At 37.3% G+C, this 18,843-nt stretch overlaps 2 protein-coding genes across 4 annotated transcripts; one reads left to right on the forward strand and one right to left on the reverse strand.

Moving 5' to 3' along the window:
* Positions 1 to 2,866: 2,866 nt before the first annotated feature.
* eno1b (enolase 1b, (alpha)) lies at positions 2,867 to 10,653 on the reverse strand. 3 transcript variants are annotated; one of them, XM_056392173.1, is made up of 12 exons: positions 10,525 to 10,653; positions 8,918 to 9,024; positions 8,608 to 8,703; positions 7,910 to 7,968; positions 7,712 to 7,781; positions 6,939 to 7,072; positions 6,576 to 6,798; positions 5,813 to 6,010; positions 4,526 to 4,727; positions 4,096 to 4,204; positions 3,631 to 3,689; positions 2,867 to 3,253 (listed from the first exon to the last, which is right to left on the reverse strand). In XM_056392173.1, the coding sequence occupies exons 2-12, from the start codon at positions 9,000 to 9,002 to the stop codon at positions 3,184 to 3,186; spliced, it is 1,305 nt and encodes a 434-aa protein (XP_056248148.1). In that variant the 5' UTR covers positions 9,003 to 9,024; positions 10,525 to 10,653; the 3' UTR covers positions 2,867 to 3,183. The 3 variants fall into 3 exon arrangements, with proteins under 3 accessions (XP_056248148.1, XP_056248155.1, XP_056248162.1); XM_056392180.1 differs by having other exon boundaries at positions 8,918 to 9,012; positions 10,525 to 10,587; XM_056392187.1 differs by lacking the exons at positions 8,918 to 9,024; positions 10,525 to 10,653 and adding an exon at positions 8,335 to 8,348.
* A 1,073-nt stretch (positions 10,654 to 11,726) lies between these two features.
* Positions 11,727 to 16,775, forward strand: ppil1 (peptidylprolyl isomerase (cyclophilin)-like 1). Its single transcript, XM_056392866.1, has 4 exons — positions 11,727 to 11,909; positions 12,231 to 12,385; positions 16,058 to 16,126; positions 16,372 to 16,775. Exons 1-4 carry the CDS (start codon positions 11,854 to 11,856, stop codon positions 16,590 to 16,592), a joined length of 501 nt encoding a protein of 166 aa, XP_056248841.1. The 5' UTR covers positions 11,727 to 11,853; the 3' UTR covers positions 16,593 to 16,775.
* Positions 16,776 to 18,843: the final 2,068 nt, after the last annotated feature.

The raw sequence follows: 18,843 nt of genomic DNA on the forward strand, positions 1-18,843 counted from the left end.
CAACAGCATTATGTAAGCCATTACATTAAACTACCACCGACACAAAACACTTCATTACCCGTGTAGGACTGTGGAGCAGGAAAAAAACTACTCAGTAATAACATAGTTTCAGTTTTATTGCTTGATGTTAACGGATAATATTCAATACTCAAAGGTTAAAACATATTTAGACATTTTGTTCTTCCGTTTTTCCAATTTGGATTCAGTCATCTGCACGATTTACAAGCACAAGCATCTTAAGAACACTATAATATCATATTATGATAAATGATGCATATCATTTATTGACAATATGCCAATAACAGCAAGAACATGAGGCAACTGAAGGATAATATTATAATCATCATCATCATTAATAATAATCTAAATAAATATCCCAGGTGCTGGATAAAAAAAAACCCACCTATTCATGTTTTATGTATTATTATTATTATTATTATTGATATTATTATTATTATTATATTTAATTTTGTTTGTTATTTATTTTGGTTTACTCAAGTTCTTATAATTGCAGTAGCAGAAATTAGACAAAAAAAGAAAAGGAATAAATACATACATAAAATGTGAGTATATGCTTATAACAGAGTTGCATTATGATACAACATTAACACTTTCTTTCTCGTTTCATTTTGGATTTTTGGGACAAAAAGACATTATTTCTAATCATTTTGTGCCACTTTTTTCAAACGTTTTCGTCCAGTTTCAGTTTGTAGGTCATTTTTTCTATTTCATACACTTTAATCTGGTTTTTCATTCTCTTGTGTATGCTGTGTTGTAGAGTCAATGTCCAGTCATAAATTTCTTTGCTCCAACCAAAAGAATATTTAACAGCTGTCTCAGTCTTCATGGATACTCTCAGTGATGCAGTATTAGGGTTCTTTTTCAAGTACAGCTCCAAAACATTATGTATAAAAAGACAGACTTCAGTCCAGAAGATCATCACGGGACAATTAAAAAAAAAAGTAGCAAATTGTTTCATGTTTGAACAAACTATACATTTAAATGTCTGAGTTATGAAATCATAACAAAACAAACTCAAGTTTTTGATTGGGAAACGATTAACTAACTAACTAACTAACCCTAATTTTCCACAAGAGGCTAATGAGACTGACATTCTACAAACTTCCTCTGTGGTAAATCTGTTCCACTGTTAAATGTCAAATCCTGTCAACCACAGAAAATTTGACTATTGCAGTGGAAACAAGTTGTGCTGTGAAAAACAACTTTTCCATTTAAAGTGAAAGCATTTTTTCCCCCATCAACCTGCAGACGACATTGTGGTGTTTCACTTTTAAACAGAAGCAAAGATTTTGATACTGTGTGCACAAGATAAAACAGTTTTAAGTTTGAAATAATAAAATGGTTCAAAGACTTTGAAATTAGTGTTGTTTACGCAAGAAGAAACCAGAACGACATTGCACTGAACTTGACTTTGCTTTACCTGAAAAAGATGAGAAACACTAAGAAGCAGATGAGAAAAAGTAAATCTGAGAGAGTTACAATTTCCACATTTCTGAGCAGAAAGAACCCTTGGTCCAAGTTTAGGTTTCTGTGTTTGTGAATGCAACTGTAATAGTCTACAGTGGCCCCTTCACTATTTGCACTTTATTGTTATAGACTTAATTTTAAATGCATAATTGTCTTTTGTGTCCATCAAGATGCATTCAATAACCCATGGTTAGTGAAAACATTTTTAGAAATGTAAGCTCCCACAATTCACGTCAGGGAAAGTTATGAAGTCCAAGGAACTCGGAGGAACCGCCTTGAAGAATGAGATAAACTGCCCAAATCCAGGTGTGCAAAGGTTGTAGAGACTTACCCAAGGAGACTCAAAGCTGTGATTGCTGCCAAAGGGGCTACTACAAAGTAGTAAATTAAGGGTCATAATATTTCTATGAATGAGAGGTGAATACATTTGGAAAGTCTTCAGACCCTTTTAATTTTTTCATATTGTGTTATGTTGCAGGCTTATGCTAAAATAAAATCTAAATATTTTTTCCCTCATAAACCTACACTCATTAAAACCATAATGACAAAATGAAAACAGATTTTTTTTTTTTTTTAAATGTGTGCAAATTTATTAAAAAGGAAGAACTGAAATATCATATTGACATAATTATTGCTATGATACTTGAAATGTATCTCAGATGAGATGTTTCTACACCTTTATTGAGTGCACCTGTGGTCAATTCAGCCGATTGGATCTAATTTGTCTATGACCTGTCTATATAAGGACTTACATTGACAATGCACATCAGCAAAACCCAAGCCATGAGGAGGAAGGAACTGCCTGCAGAGCTCAGAGACAGGATTGTGGCAGGCTAGAAAAATCTGCTGCATTGAAAAAGCACAGTGACCTCCATAATTCATAAATGAAAGAAGTTTGGAACAACCAGGACTCTACCTAGAGCTGGTCACCTGGCCACACTAAGCAATCGGGGAAGAAGGGCCTTGGTAAAAGAAGTGACCAAGAACCCGAAGATCACTCTGACTGAGCTCCGGGGACCCTGTGTGGAGATGGGAGGAGTCCAGAAGGACTTTGGACTTTGGACCACTATGGGGTATCAAGTGTAGATTTGAGGGATTTTTTTTTTTTTTTTTTTTTTTTATTCTTTTTTTTTTTAATTTTGGCATAACTTCAGTCAACTTGTTGACTGCAACATAACAAAACTGAAGGGGTCTGAAGACTTTCTGAATGAACTGTAAATGGCTCCACAGGTCACTCTGTGGCCTGATAACCAAGCGATTGAATCAGCATTTTGTTTCACTCCATCCATTCATCGATTTAAATCACATCAATCTCATTTAACCCAACAAAAACGCCCATTACCACAACAGCAAGATAACAATGAATAATCACAATAGATTCTGTCACTAATAAATCTTTTTTTTATTAACTGTGTATCCAAGTGCTGCTTTTTGATCGTAATTAGTCAGTGCTGTAAATAAATATTTCTCAAGTTCTAATCAGGTCTATTTTTACTTCACATTAAAAAACAAAACAGTACAGTGGATGACTTGCTTGTAAAGCATCACAGCAATAACTACAGTTCTTTCTATAAATTCATTATTTGTATGTGAATAGTTCTACGTTATTTTGATTGTTTTCCATCATTAGCCAATGTGTTTTTATGCATTTGTATGTGTGATTCCATTTGTATGTGAAGTAAATGTTTCATCCATTCACTCTATCACTGGTTTTCTGAAGTTTTTTCCAGCAAAATGAGCCTTGTCTCCCAAATCCTCTTCAATTCTACAGTAAAGAAAATATTCAAAGTTAGTTTCCTCTCACAAATTAGTTTTACAACAAGTAGGTATTTTCCTGTATGTATTTAATTATGTAACTGGTTTAATTTAAAGCCCTGACTGCGGTGTGATTGAAGTTCAAAGATATGAGCCAAGTACAGACACAATGCTGATTAAAAGATATGGAAATGATACAAAGTGAGATTAATGAACTGACTAAAAACAGAGGAAATAATATGTTTAAGTAGCTCTAGTTTAGCACAACAGGTATGGGTAGTGATTTATTTCACAAAATAAACAATACTACAAGCAAAGTTGCATTATATAGTTTTTAAAATGACACAAATGTGATAAAATTCCTTAGTTGGTGAAAGAATGACTTACCTAAGAATCTGGTTGTATTTGGCCAAACGCTCAGAGCGACAAGGTGCCCCAGTCTTGATCTGAAAAGATTGTATACCATAACCAAAGGTGTTCAAAGTCTCCATTAATCTTTATCAAGTCATTTTAATATTGATGTCACAAACATAATGTTGCATTTGAGCTATTTCTGTTGCATGTCTTTAATTCAGAGTCTTAGTTAATCAAAAGGATGCACGGGTTGTTGCCATTTTAGATACACTGAGCTAAAAGTAATGCATTCCTGCAATAAATTCTATCTTTATGTGGGCAGGATAATAAATACACCAGCACCACAAACCAAAGCCTCCAAAATGACCACAACAAAAACTGAACATTATAACCCTTCGCGAAGGCAGGATTAATCACAATCTTAGGCATAAATGTGCAATTTATTATGTTCTCAAAAGACACACTCATTGAATAAACATTTCAATTATCTCAATTTACCTGTCCAGTGCACAAACCGACCACCAAATCTGCAATGAAGGTGTCCTCAGTTTCACCGGAGCGATGGCTGACCATCACCCCCCAGCCATTCTCCTGCGCCATCTTACACCTGTGAGGAGGAGGAGGGAGGAGAGAGGAGATTTTGCTGACAGGTCATCAACTTCTAGATAATCAGATAATCTTGATAATCTGAGTAAACGGCTGTTTCATGTCACTTCATTCATTCAGTCTGACACTGAGTTCATGTTTGCCAACTTCTAGTTGAAAGGAGAGGTTATTTTGCTTTGCTCGTCACATTCTGGCCATTTTTGTGTCACTAAAAGGGACACAATCCAGGGGTGGGTGGCAATTCAGAAATCACAAAGCAAGCATCTAATATTCAACTGACCTACATACATATAACTGTTGTAAGTTTAAAATGTTGACTTACGCTCTCATAGACTCAGTAACTGAGCCAATCTGATTGACTTTCAGCAGCAGACAGTTGCAGGCTTTCTCCTCCACAGCCTTGCTGATGCGATTGGGGTTGGTCACTGTCAGATCGTCTCCAACAATCTGGATGTCTGTGCTGCCTGTGAAGTTGGTCCAGGCCGCCCAGTCGTCCTGGTCAAACGGATCCTCGATGGAAACCACTGTAAGAGAAAATATGCAGACATTCCTCGTTGAACTGTTAAAACCATCAATATGATCAGTATGACTTAAACTGAAACATCAATGATTGCCTGTTTCCATCAAAGGATCAGTCAAAACCTAAAAAGGCAGCTGCTTAACAAACCTCTGACGGTTCTAATCAAAAACATGTAAAATAAAAATTCTAGTTTATTTTGGGTAGTTTAAGGCATCATTTCTATCAGTTATGACAGGCAATGTCAAAGGGTCAATTCCCATCCATGGACCTTTGCAGCATGTCATACCTCACTCTCTTCATGTGTTGCATACAAAAAGTCAAATTTTGCATTCACCTGCAGATATTGAACAAACATTGTTCACATATTCTTAAAATCAGGCAGTTACACCTCCATCTTGTGATTTTTTTTTTTTTGTACGAACAAAGTTTTGTTGTGATGAATAGTCATTTCAATTTAAGCTGGTGGAATTCATAACTGTTGACAGTAGTCATTATGAGTCAAAGGACACATTTTTGTAAACATTTCGTTAAGTGCTTCAGATTATTTCTTTGCTTCAAAAGTTAGATGACTTTCAACCTTTTCTTTCCTTCAAATGTTTTTCTTTTATCTTTTCTGTTTCATATCCATTTACAGCACATAGCTGGATACTGCTATTTTTTTTTTTTGTTGCCATTTTTGCCTTTATTTTGATAGTCAACAGTGAGGAGGCGAACTGGAAATGTGGGGGGAGAGAGAGGGAGAGAGAGAGAGAGAGAGAGAGAGAGAGAGAAGGATTATGACATGCAACCAAGATCCACAAATGGAATCAAACTGTGGACGTTGCAGTTATATAACATGCGCTGAAACCATTCAACCACCACAGGATCCGAATTATTGTTGCATTGATGTTTGATGGTGTAAACAAGTGTTGACAAAAGCAGATAATCAATTTGCTTGGTCCTCTTAGAGGATGAACAGATTAAAATTACTGGACAGCAGGCTCCCTTACTTTCGAGAGACTGTGATGGTGCAGACATTATAACTACAATGTGTGTCCTGCTCTCCTCGTGCTAAATAATGTATAAAAAGAGAAAGTGCCAGAACGTTACCTGGATAATCCTTCACAAAGCTCTTGTAGAGATCAGCCAGCTCGTCAGGTGTGATGTAACGGCTTGGGTCATCAGGAGACTTGAAGTCCAAGTCATATTTTCCCTCCCTGTAGAATTCAGATGCTGCCACATCCATGCCAATCACAACCTCATCTGTGTATCCTGCTTTGGCAATGGCCTCCTTTATTAACTCCAGTGCTGTAGGGTGAAACAATAAATATGAAAATGATCAGAGTATTACTTATCATGTATGTTATAAAACATGGAGCACCACAGAAAACAATCTACTACAGGTACATGGATGATGATGATGATGATGATGATGATGATGATGATGATGTAATACAACCCAATTCAACAGTCCAGTGACAGATGGTACTTTTGTACCACATACATTTTAACTGTTGTATAAGAAAAGTGTTGATTCAACTCCATTGTAATTTGTGAGGCTGTAATTTGTGGTGGTGCTTTAAATTGCATTTTGTTCCACCATGCATGTAAATGAGATCTACAAAACATCCTTTTAACATAGTACAGTCCAATACAACCCCACAACAGTCTCAAAACGTATCACAGAAAGGAGTCTATGCACAACCAAACCCTCAACATAATTCATACGTAAGGTTGTATCTACTGCAAAGCTACCGTACTGCGTTATGCAATAAGCATTGTAATATCACTCTGGGCAGAAATGTGTTTTGAAAGGAACCTGAAAACTGGGCTAATCTAGCAGTTGTAAGCAAAAATCAGCTGTAATGTTTACCTTCCTGGTTTTCCAGGATGTTTGGAGCAAAACCACCTTCATCGCCCACATTGGTGGCATCCTGTCCATATTTCTTCTTGATGACATTTTTGAGATTGTGGTAGACCTCGGCTCCGATGCGCATGGCCTCTTTGAAGGTGCTAGCACCAATGGGCAGGATCATAAACTCCTGCATGGCGAGCTTGTTGCCTGCATGAGAGCCACCATTGATCACATTGAAGGCCTGGTGGAGGTGGAGAGGGGAGAAATGAGAGCTGCCTGTGACCTCACGATAAACTGGCAGGTGAACTGAATAATGATATAGAATATGGAGAAGAAAAAAAAAGGAAATTTATGTGTTTCATTTGGTGCAGAGATCCTCACCGGCACAGGCAAGATGACCTCGGGGTTTCCTGCAAGGTCAGCAATGTGACGATAGAGGGGGACTTCTTTCTCTGCTGCACCAGCCTTGCAAACAGCCAGAGACACACCCAGGATGGCATTCGCTCCAAACTTGGCTGTTTTAAGTGCAGAAAATATCTAATTTACTTAAATTTACTGATTTACAGAAACCTCTTGGATTCAGCAAGAGAGCCACGCCAATGCTGCATTCACACAATAGATAGATAGATAGAAAGATAGATAGATAATTTATTTATCCCCTAGGGGAAATTCATGAATGAATTCATGTCATCAGAATGGGAAGAACAGGAAGACTTCCCATTATTCTGACTTGAGGGTGTTCACACATAATTCAAAAATGGTTACCCTTGCTGTCAGCCTTGTACTCACATAATTTAAATAGACTGAATTAGCTACTTTTGTGGTGTTACATATTGTATTTATGGTAGTTAACATGTGAAATCAGATCAAATCAATCCACTTTATTTGACAGTGAAGTTCTATTCATCTCCTTTCTATTTTATGTTTAGCTCTTTTATGATTAGCTGATTCTATTCTATTAGTGTTAATGCTGGATTTTATTTAGTTATAACTTTTCACCAAGTGGGAAATACAACTACTGTTGGAAATTCCCAATATCTCTGACTCAGAGCATCACCAGCAACATGTCACTGTTCAGATATCTAAAGAAGTCTGGACTGCTCTGTATATAGTTGTCACAGTCTAAGAAGCACAACTCTATGATTGTCACTTACATTTGTTCTCTGTGCCATCCATGTCAATCATCATCTGGTCAATTTTCTCTTGCTCAACCACGGATACATCCTGATGAGATGAGGGAAAACAAGTTCGGAATTATAAACATTAACAAAAATTAAGAACACTTTCTAAAACTCCATTACTACAAAATCTGGAAAGTAAAAACAAACGGAGTGTGAAGATAATGTCCTTACTTGGCCAACAAGTGCAGGTGCAATAGTTGAATTTATGTGATCTACAGCCTGTGAGACTCCTGTGACAGACACAATATTATGATTATTCCTGCAGATTTGGCAAAGCTAATTTCAAAGCCATATATGTATAAACACATGCAAGTCTTCATGCTTAAATACATACATCGAACCATGCAACAGTATAGATGATTTTTTTTTTTTTTTTTTTTACATTGCTCTTGTTTATACTATTTTATTTGCAATGCTGGAGTGAGAGAGAGCATGCTTTTACACACAATTCACCATGCCCATCACATCTGGTCAATTCCCAAAAGCATTCAGTAATCAGTTGTTATGACTGTAATTAAATGGCAGTGTAATTAATTGCTGTAGTGTCAAACGGACAAATTTCAGTTTTTAATTAAGGACAGGCAATGGAAACTCACTATCCCTTTCACATCTGGAGGAAGAGAGAGAGAATACAAAGTAAAGATGACACAGGGAAAGATATAGTATTTTTCTTTTAAATTGAAGTGGGCTTCAGTCTGTAAGTAATAATAATAATTTTATTTATTTATATAGCACTTTTCTTAACAAAGCTCTTCAAGGAATATATATTTACCACCACATTTTACCACTAAATAATTATATTTAGTGGTAAAATATGATGAAAATGGAAACCACACCATTATTAAAAGAAAGAAAAATTATGTACAAACCTTTCCCAAGGTAGCGAGACTTGTCATTGTCCCGGAGCTCCAAGGCTTCGTAGATTCCAGTAGATGCTCCACTTGGCACAGCAGCCCTAAACAAGCCTGCGAAATGTTCATGAAAGAAGACAAAGGAATTACTAAATTAAATTAAAAGCATTAATCAAAACGCTATAAAACAATTAAATGACCATACCTTTAGCATATTAGCTGGTGAAATTTATTATTGAGGAACAAGGGCAATAAATTCAAAAATTCACGACTTTAAGTACCCTACATTGTCACAAATTTTAGAGTAATACAGTACATTTAGACCTACCTTTGTCAGTGTAAAGGTCAACCTCCACTGTGGGGTTTCCACGAGAATCAAAGATCTCTCGGGCGTGGATCTTGACAATAGACATGGTGCAGGACCTTGAGATGAGACTGAAAAGTTAAAGTCGTTACTATCTGGGGTTTCCTCTGGACAAACATGCACTGTAGTCTGTGTCAAGTATGACAAAAAAATAATTCATGTACAAACTCAAAGTTATTTAAAAATCAACTTCTATATTACTGAAATACATCTGGTGTCTACCTCTTTTACTCTCCTTCGTCCTTGGAGCTTACTCACAAAAATATCCTGACCTAGCTGCAAGCTTAGAAGTGCTAACAGGCATGCTACCATCCTAATTGGCTTAGGCTCCTCATCTGATTAATCACATGGTAGTATGGATGCAGAATTTACTGCATCTGTTAAAGCAAAATTAAGCTTGAAGTTACAGCTAGCTTGTGTTGCTGCTGCAAAATGTATATAAATCTAAGTATTAGCACAGACTCATGACACTACAAAATTTCTGCCATAAAAAAGTCATTCTGCCATTAACCACATGACATGATATCCCCAATAATCCCTCCCCCTTTTGCTTGCCAGATAAACAAGTAGACTAACTATCTAACACATTGACTCTTCCTGCAGACTGGGTTGCACATTGGAAAAAAGGACATTAAAGATACAGCGATCCTGTTGAAAGTGCCAAAATGAATGAACACTAGATTAAAGGCGAGACTGATGCAGACACACCTAATCTAACTCACTGGCAAAGCAGATTCACTCCATGAAATCCAGCATGTAAAAGCATCCAACCAATAACTGTTCATTTACTCAGTGGAAACCATTATAATAATAATAATAATAATAATAATAATAATAATAGGAACTTTTACTCTTGTGATTTTCACGGATCCTTGCAGAACTCTCAGTGCAAGCTATTCTTAATAAAAAAATGTTTTTAAATTCATAACAAATACATGTTTGGTTCATTTATCCAGCCATGTGACACAAGGCAGACTTGAATCAAATCTACAATGACTGACAATTTTGTTGTAGGAATTATTGCGAGGAATTGGCCTTGAACTAAAACCTTTGGGGTTACTGATAGGCCTGGCCTGGAGTGAGGATGAAATTAGATCAGTTGATTGTGTACAAATTAAGTATATAGTATATATTAGAAGAGGGTAAGGGAAATACCGGTCACATTGACTGTTTGTTTGTAAAATCACTGCATCTCATTAGGAATCTGACGAGTTTTCACTCTTGCAAAGCGTTGCTGATTTGGGATTAGGCTGTGATCAATCATTGCATAAGTTTAACATATTGAAAATATGACTATCTAACCAAATAAAATACGTAAGTCGTTAAACATTAAAGCAGTATGAGTATAGAGAGTATGAACCTCTCCAAACAGTCAATGCTCCAAACACAACGTTTACGACTGCAGCGTCAGCATGAACTGGTTTGGTTTAGCTAGCTAGCTAACTAAGATGAACCCAGAAAAGACGTTACACTAAAACAAGAACAAAAGCCTGTTGACAGACAGCAACCACAAATAATTTACATATATTAATGAGAACAACGGTGGAGAAAGTACAAATAAGTGACTGTACCTAGCTGTTAACCGCAGGAGGTAATATGGAGTTAGAGGAGTCCTTCTTCTTCTGATGTTATTACTTGGCGGTGGGGAACGGGCTTTTAAGTGAATTACCGCCACCTCGTGAAAGAAGAGTTTCTTCTTCTACTTACATTTATCCGTCATGTTAGAGGCCTTGTATCCGCGTTGCTCTTCTCATAGTTTTTAATCTGAACTACACGAGATGAACACGAACACTACACAGAAAAGCTGTGGCCTGGTGTTTTTATGAGATGAACTAAATACTTGCATAATGGAGCATTTTGCAACTTTTGTTTTGAAAAGTGTGATATGAATAGGCCCACACCTTTACTTACGTACTCGTGTATGTAGAATTCCTACTGTCACACTCATTTCCTTTCATTTCCCAGTTTTGGCTGCTGTCCATCGTTTACAGAACATAAATCATAATCTGCATTATCTCTGCATCGCCCCAGGAGCTAATAATGCTGGCTTGCTTTCACACTCTTCCCTCCTTTTACACTCTCTGAACTGGTTGTCTCTCATGAGAATAGAGTCATAAACATCTCATCATGACAACCGCATATTGATGATATTCGCATCTCCTTTCCACATTGCTGATGTAAAACATATTAATGGCAAAAAAAAAATGAACCTGTTGTCCCTGTTTTAACAGATGATGAAGTAGGGAAGACATAGTTCTGGTGTGTTTTCCTGAGACAATCAAAATAAATTTCAATCAAGAGCACATGACTTATTGCACATACTTTATGATATACTTTGATGTACTTTGTTTTGTAAAGATTTGCCATTTATATCACAGTATTATGATACAGTGTCCCACCATAGTGATATTTTTTGTCTGGGACCATTGTGTGTGTCTCTCTATGGTTATTTTGTGTCATTTTGTGTTTTTAACAGAGTTCTGTGACTTTCAAAGAAGAAATATGAAACTTCAAACAGAGGCACAGGTCCAGGGGGCAACCGACCTCTCCGGCCCTGGGCCTGTGCCTGGTAGGCAACCTGTCCATGGTTATAGGGTAATAGCAAGTCATTCTAGCTACTTTTACCTAATAAACCGGCAAATGAGTGTAATTGACTTAGGAAATAACACCAGGCAAATTTTCACACGATCCATACCATACTAAAGCACGCATGGTGATTCTGTCCAGCAGAGGGCAGCCGTGTGTCGCACGAGTCCTACAACCTGCAGAGGAAATGAGCGGCAACCACAGAAGAAGAAACTACCCATGAATTGAATTAATGTGCTACACTGAAACATCACTGACTTTTTATTTAAAACTATCTATAAATAGACGACTGAAGTTAACTGTTTGGAGCGACAATGTCAGGAATACCCCCAGACACATGGCAGCCGCCCACAGTGGCTTTTGAGACGACGTGAGTTTTTGAGTTTTTATTAAAAGCGCTGAATGCTAACTCAGCTAGCTCTCAGTAACGTGAAGTCAGTTATGTGGTTGGTGGTGTTAACTTGGTGCAGGGCTTGTTAGGTTTATTATGTTGATACCAGGATTTCTTCCAGTGCGAAAGAAAGCTGCAGATTCTGATACTTTGCCTTGGTTTTCATAATGCTGGTTTTGTGTGTATCGTTTCATTTAGCCACACGAAGTCTCAGATCACTTCACCTGGAATATTTTAGCTAAAAACTAGAATAACATCTGCTTAAAGAGGCTTGACAGTAACACTGACTGTGTATTGCAGGATGGGGACGGTGGTGGTGGAGCTGTACTGGAGACATGCACCAAAGACCTGCAAAAACTTTGCAGAGCTGGCCCGAAGAGGCTACTACAACAACACAAAGTTTCACAGAATAATCAAAGACTTCATGGTGCAGGGTGGAGATCCTACGGGGACAGGTGGGTTCATCATGTGCACTGATATAGCCAAAAGTATGTGGTCACGTGCTTTTGTGTTCTTTTAGTCAGGCCCTTTGTTTTACAGATCCTTAAATTCCTTTCATTTCCCGGTAAGTTTACTGGAGATATTTTTTTATGTGACAGATTCTAGGTTAAATAGTTGCCCACAGGCAGCATGAAGTTTAAGAAATATGGAGAATAAAGATTCCAATTACAAAATGTTGAATGAAACTCATACATTGTCTCTATTTTCCATATAGTAAAAGTAAATAAAAGTAAAGTAGCTTCCAGGCTGTGCTGCAGTGCAGTCGTGTTTTCCTCTGCTTTCTGCCTTCTATATGCTTTGCGCTTGCATTATGTAATTTCCTATAGTCTACCTTTCCAAAGAGAGCTGTTTGCTTCCAGGAGACAGAAAAGTTTCAGTCAGACCAGCAGAAGACAACATTATGGCAAAATCTGCAAAGTCAGTAAGCTGCTCAGGCTGTGAACGACTTATTGAGAGAATAACGGAGCTCAAGAGGAAGATTGAAATGTTCCATTACATACTATGGTAATGGACAGACAGATTTTTATTCATGGACACTCTCCCCTGGATATGTCCTAATACCACTGGACTAGCTGAGGAGGCTCCCAGACCAGCCACAGACGACCTGGTCGTCTGTGGCAAATCCAGGAGGACGTCAAATAGGAGAACACCTATGCTCACTCCACCACCCGAACTGTCGGTAAACAACGACTGTCGGTATGATCCTCTGAATAATACTCGTTAGTATTGTTCAGAGGATCATACCTGTTGTTGCTGAACCCAGAGAAGCTAATAACACCAGCATTAAGGATAAACAAAATCCGAGAAATAGCCCCAAAATCAATGCTAAGCCATATGTCAAGAGTAACGTGTCTAATCATGTTGAACACAGGGAATCTTAAAGAAAACTCAAGAAAAGGCCCCAAAACCACTGCTAGGCCAAGAGCCAGAAGAATTGCTGTGAACTTTACACCTGAGCCAGACACAAGTTTGATTGGGGACTCATTAACTAAGCATGTAAAAATAGCAAGGACTGAAAATCTAACCATGACTGACACATCTGTCAGGGAGCTAACAGAGATGTTACCAGCTATCCTCTCTACACACCCAAACATTATGAACATTGTTGTCCAGACTGGGTCCTTTGACATTCTGCGAGTGAAAACTGGCTCTGAGATCCTGAAAAAAGACTTTTCCCTATTACAGGAAAACCTTGAATGACTGTGAATCTCAGCCACAACATGTTTACATTCCTAGTCCAATTCCAACTCTTGGGAACGGAATTGAATTCTTCAGCAGACTCCTTGACCTGAATACATGGCTGAAATCAGCTTGCTTCAACCGTGAGATAAAGTTTATTGAGAATTTCAATATCTTCTGGAACTTTAAAGACCGCTTTAAACCAGACAAGGTTCACCCAAACATCACTGGATCCAGGCTACCAGGAGCCAACCTACGTCATGCCCTTGGAATACCATACACAAACAAGAACGTCCAGATAAGCACGAACGACAGCGCGCACAGACAGACAAACTTCTTTGAACGTAACTGGGATTTTAAACTGCCGGTGGCATGGTAAAACTCACCGTAGCAATCACAGACTATCCGGAATAATCTTAAATTTGTCAATACTGAGCCAAAACCAGTGTCCCTTCCTGTCACAGATCCCCAACAGCTTTTGAATGTCAAATCATCTGCTAACAACAACTCCTTCTTAGTTAATGATCTGATAACTGAAAAGAAGTTGAACTGTATGTTTTTAGTTGAGACCTGGCTAAACAGCACTACTGGTGTAGCAATACTGATAGAGACTTGTCCTCCAAACTAAAAGTTCTACCAGTCAGACATATCAGGAAAGGAGGGATTGCAGCCATTTTCTCTTCGCAGTTTGTGCTTAATGACACTGACCTGGGTGAATTTACATCATTTTATTATCCCGCTCTTAAATTGAAAGCAGAATTATCAGTACTTATCATTACAGTACATCGGCCACCAGGAGATTCATCACTCTTTCTGCAGGAATTCTCAGAGGTGATCTTACTTGGTATCACTAGATATGATATAACTTCTTAGGGTTAGGGTTAGAGGACAACCCTTAGAGGACAAGTCTGATATCCGACTAGTCTGCCCAAAAACAAAAAGAGAGATGATTTTCAATAACCTGGGGAAGTTGACTCCATGGATTAAATCTGAGGTTACAAGTCTTGCTGTATCTTGGATTCAGATCTAAACTTCCCACGTCAACAAGGTGACGACACCTTAGAAACATAACTAAAGTACAGCCATTTATAAACCAAAAAGATGCTGAAAGATTGAGTCTTGCCATTTCAAGCTGACTTGATCACTGCAATTCAGTTTTTACGGGGCTCCCAAAAAAAAATCACTGAGAGACTTCAGCTCATTCAAAACTCTGCAGCTCGGCTATTAACCAGAACCAAGAGGAGAGATCACATTAGTCCAGTTTTAGCTGCTCTGCACTGGCTTCCTGTTACATTAGAATGGATTTCAAGGTCCTCCTCCTCATATACAAAGGCCTTAATGGGCAAGGACCAAGCTACATTGCTAATTCCCTGATTAACTATTTAACTACCTCCGAGAACACAGAGGTCATCTACTGCTGCTTTATTGAAGGTTCCCAGCAACAGCCGTAGGAAAACTGGGGATGCAGCAATCGTCAATTATGGCCCAAAGCTATGGAACACACTACATGTAGATATTAGAGATATCAGCTCACTAAGTATTTTTAAAAGAAAGCTCTTATCCTATTTAATGAATTATTATTCTATTCATTATTATATCTCATTTTACGTTAATGTTTTTCATTTTAGATCAATGCATTTAACAATGTTATTCATTTTGTCTTTTCTTTTCATGTGAAGCACTTGGTGCATGTGATTTCGTTGTTGTAAAGCACTTTGTGCTACACACCTTGTATGAAAGGTGTTATACAAATAGGTTAAAAAGTTATTATTATTATATAATTAGCACCAAATTACTTGTTCAACTTACATAATTATGTTTACAGTTCCATGAATTAAATTAGAACTGGAAAATATCATGTTAACAACATGCAGTGATATTTTAGACAAAGGTGTACTTCCAACTTTGTGGCACCAGTTTAGGGTTTCCTATTTCAAAACGACAGTGGCCCTACACACAAAACTAGGTCTGTAAAGAAATGGTTTTGGTGCTGAAGAACTTAGCTGCACAAAGTCTTGACACAGTCCCATCAAACCCCTTTAGGATGAACTGGAACTGCAACCAGGTGCGAGCCAGGCGCCAAAATCTTGTAGAAAGCCTTACGGGAGGAGTGGAGGCTATAATGAGGATCATTGATGATCTGATTCCTTTCTTAGTCATATCTGACTTTAAACTGAATATTTTGGGGTTTTGGTTTGTTGACTGAATAAAACAAACATCATCTTCAATACATCATCTTGGGCTTTGGAAAATAATGTCAGCCATTTGTCACTATTTCCTGACATTTTATTGACAGGACAAAGAAATATCTTAATCGTGACAATAATTAATCCACAGATTAATCTATAATGAAAATAACTGTTAGATGCAGCCCTAGTGACTTGTCTTGTTCACTTTCCTTGATTGAGAGTAAATCTTGAGTTTTGTGATCTTTGTTTTCCTAACAGGTCGTGGCGGTGCCTCCATATTTGGTAAACAGTTTGAAGATGAACTGAACCCAGAACTCAAATTCACAGGTAATCACAGTGGAAAAATCACAGTTAAACAGAAGGTGGCAGATGTGGAGGAGAAGAATATACTGTAGGTTGGGTAAATAAAGAAAAAGGCTCTTTCTTAGCTCTTTGTTGTGTTTTTTCTTGAAATCTGAATAAAATCGACCAACATAGTGTTACTGATGCCCAACTCTTAATATGTATGTGATGCTTGAATAGCGATAGCAAGTCAGAATTTTCACTTCTGTTATTTCATCTGTGTCTGTTAGGTGCTGGAATTCTGGCCATGGCCAATGCAGGACCAGACACCAATGGAAGCCAGTTCTTCCTCACTCTCGGACCCACCCAATGGTTGGATGGAAAGCACAGTATTTTTGGAAGAGTTTACCAGGGGATGGGAGTGCTGAACCGGATCGGGATGGTGGAGACAAACGGTCAAGATCGTGCAGTTGATGATATCAAAATTGTCAGAGCTACTGTGCCCAATTAAGAAAATTTTGTTTTTTTTTTTGTTTTTTTTTTTTTAAATAAATGTCTGTTGAATTTCTAAATATGAAGAATTGGTATTTTTTCCATGAAAGTGACCCAGCTAACCTATGGAAATTGTTGATGGATGAAAGTAATGCACTTATTCTAATGAAGTGGTTTGAACACTGTAATTTCAAAGAAATGAAAATATTCAAGTGGAATGAAGAGTCACAGTTTTTGTTATTTGGTAGTATAAAGTTGTAGGTCTATTACTGAAAATACTGTCAAAAGTCAAAGGGTAGTCTAAAGTTTTATTGGTTGTTTGTTAAAGGTGACATTTTTTATTTTCACTTAAATTCTAAATGAATAAGATAGGTTGTGAAAACAGTTAAAGAAAGAGAACAATTGCTGCACAGATACAGTGGCTTTAGAAGGTATTTAGATCATTTGTTGAACACTTGACTGTGTGAGATTTAAAATTTAGTTACAGATTTAAAATATGGAATAAATTACAACCAGCTTATCAGAATCTGAGTACTCCGTAGTGGTGGAGGACACAATCAGATCCTTTGTTTTAATAAAAGTAGCAATAAAACAACTTAAAAATACAGCACATTGATCAGAAAAATGAACTCAAGGTATAAGTATTCATACTGATAGCATATATTACAATATACAAACGTTAATACTGATGATAATCAGTACACAAGTGCTTCTGTCTTCATACAGTTATTTAAATGATACCATGTGTAAAGAGGCCTCTTTTGGAGCAAAAGATGCAAAAGATTTTTGCAGGAGACCCCCAGACTAGTCTAGGACCTCTGATTCTCAGCAGTTATTCAAACCTGACAATCATTTATTGATCACTTGTCCACAAACTGGTTCACTCCCTTCTTCACATGCATACACAATGACAATGCACAACCCATATTGCCCCAGAATGTATTTTATTATATAAATTTCAAGTCATATAGAAAGACAAAAATTATATAAAAAACCCTCTTCAGTATATTAATACAATAAAATACTATGTACCTAGGAAGGTAAAAGTAATGTTTAAGGCACTATGGGATTCGTATTATAAATTCAAGCAGCAAGTAGCTTAACACTTATTTTGACAGCCTGAGGATGTGAATTTATTTGGCTTAATATATTCCTCTATATCTTAAAAAAAAAAAAAAAAGAGTATATTAGGTAAAATACACACTGAATGTATTAAATATAACAAAAGTAAAAGCATAATCATTTTTTAATTTTTCTTCATGAGTCAATGGCAGTCAAAAAAAAATGTTGGAAATAAAATCAGCTTTTGAAAAGACCACACCAGTGTAACGGTTGTTTTAGTTTGAGTTCACATCACTACAATAGGAAGAGCAACTTTTGAATGATGATCATGCTGATGCTGTAATACCAGGAGCTTTGGAGAGATTCACCGATGGAATCACATGAATGACTCAGTCTGATATAATAAGGCTGCTACCCAGGCCTGTTCAGTTAGAGAAACAGGAGACCGCGGAGGACAAAGGGGAGGAATGAGGGTAAGACCGCCGGAGGTAGCAGGGGTGAACAGCAATTATGAGTCTGAACTGAATGCTGTGTTGGAAATATGCAGAAGAGGTCACTGAGGTCACAGGCAGCATTGTTGAAGCCTACCTGTCATTTTTTTCCCTAAAATTAAACAGTTTCATTTCAAGGTTTACAGAGCTTCTGGTTGTATATGATAAAACTATTTCTTTAAAAAAAAAAAACAGTTAAACATTTTGGCAAATACCCTTGTCTTTTGCTTAGATCTGTCTGAAGGAAATAAAATCCATCTACCAGCACCTAAAAAACCCAAGTGTAAAAATAACATGTGTTCCCTATGTGTGCTGAACTATTCCTTCACTGGAAGTGGTAACAAAGGCAGAGTTTGTTACCTTTGGTCATAGCTAGGCTAGCTGTATCCACTTGTTTACTACAGCCTTTATGCTAAGCTAAGCTAACCAAGGCTGACTTCAGCTACATACTGTATTTACCTTATAGACATAAGAGATTTGATTTGAATGATTCAAGTATGCCTTTAAAGCTACTACACAAATACACAATGTTCTGCCAAAATTAGACGATAGTGGTTACTTCATGTGTCTCTGCAAGTTCATTTTAATAGCATACTACACGAACAGTGGCTATCTACTCCACTACCTGTAATGCCCTGCCAGTTGTTGGCAATAATGTAAAAGTTTCACCAGTCTTCTGTTGAATAGGCTATAACATACAAAAACATTGTAGACCTT

The sequence above is a fragment of the Seriola aureovittata genome, chromosome 2 (assembly GCF_021018895.1).
Source record: "Seriola aureovittata isolate HTS-2021-v1 ecotype China chromosome 2, ASM2101889v1, whole genome shotgun sequence".
NCBI lineage: Eukaryota > Metazoa > Chordata > Actinopteri > Carangiformes > Carangidae > Seriola > Seriola aureovittata.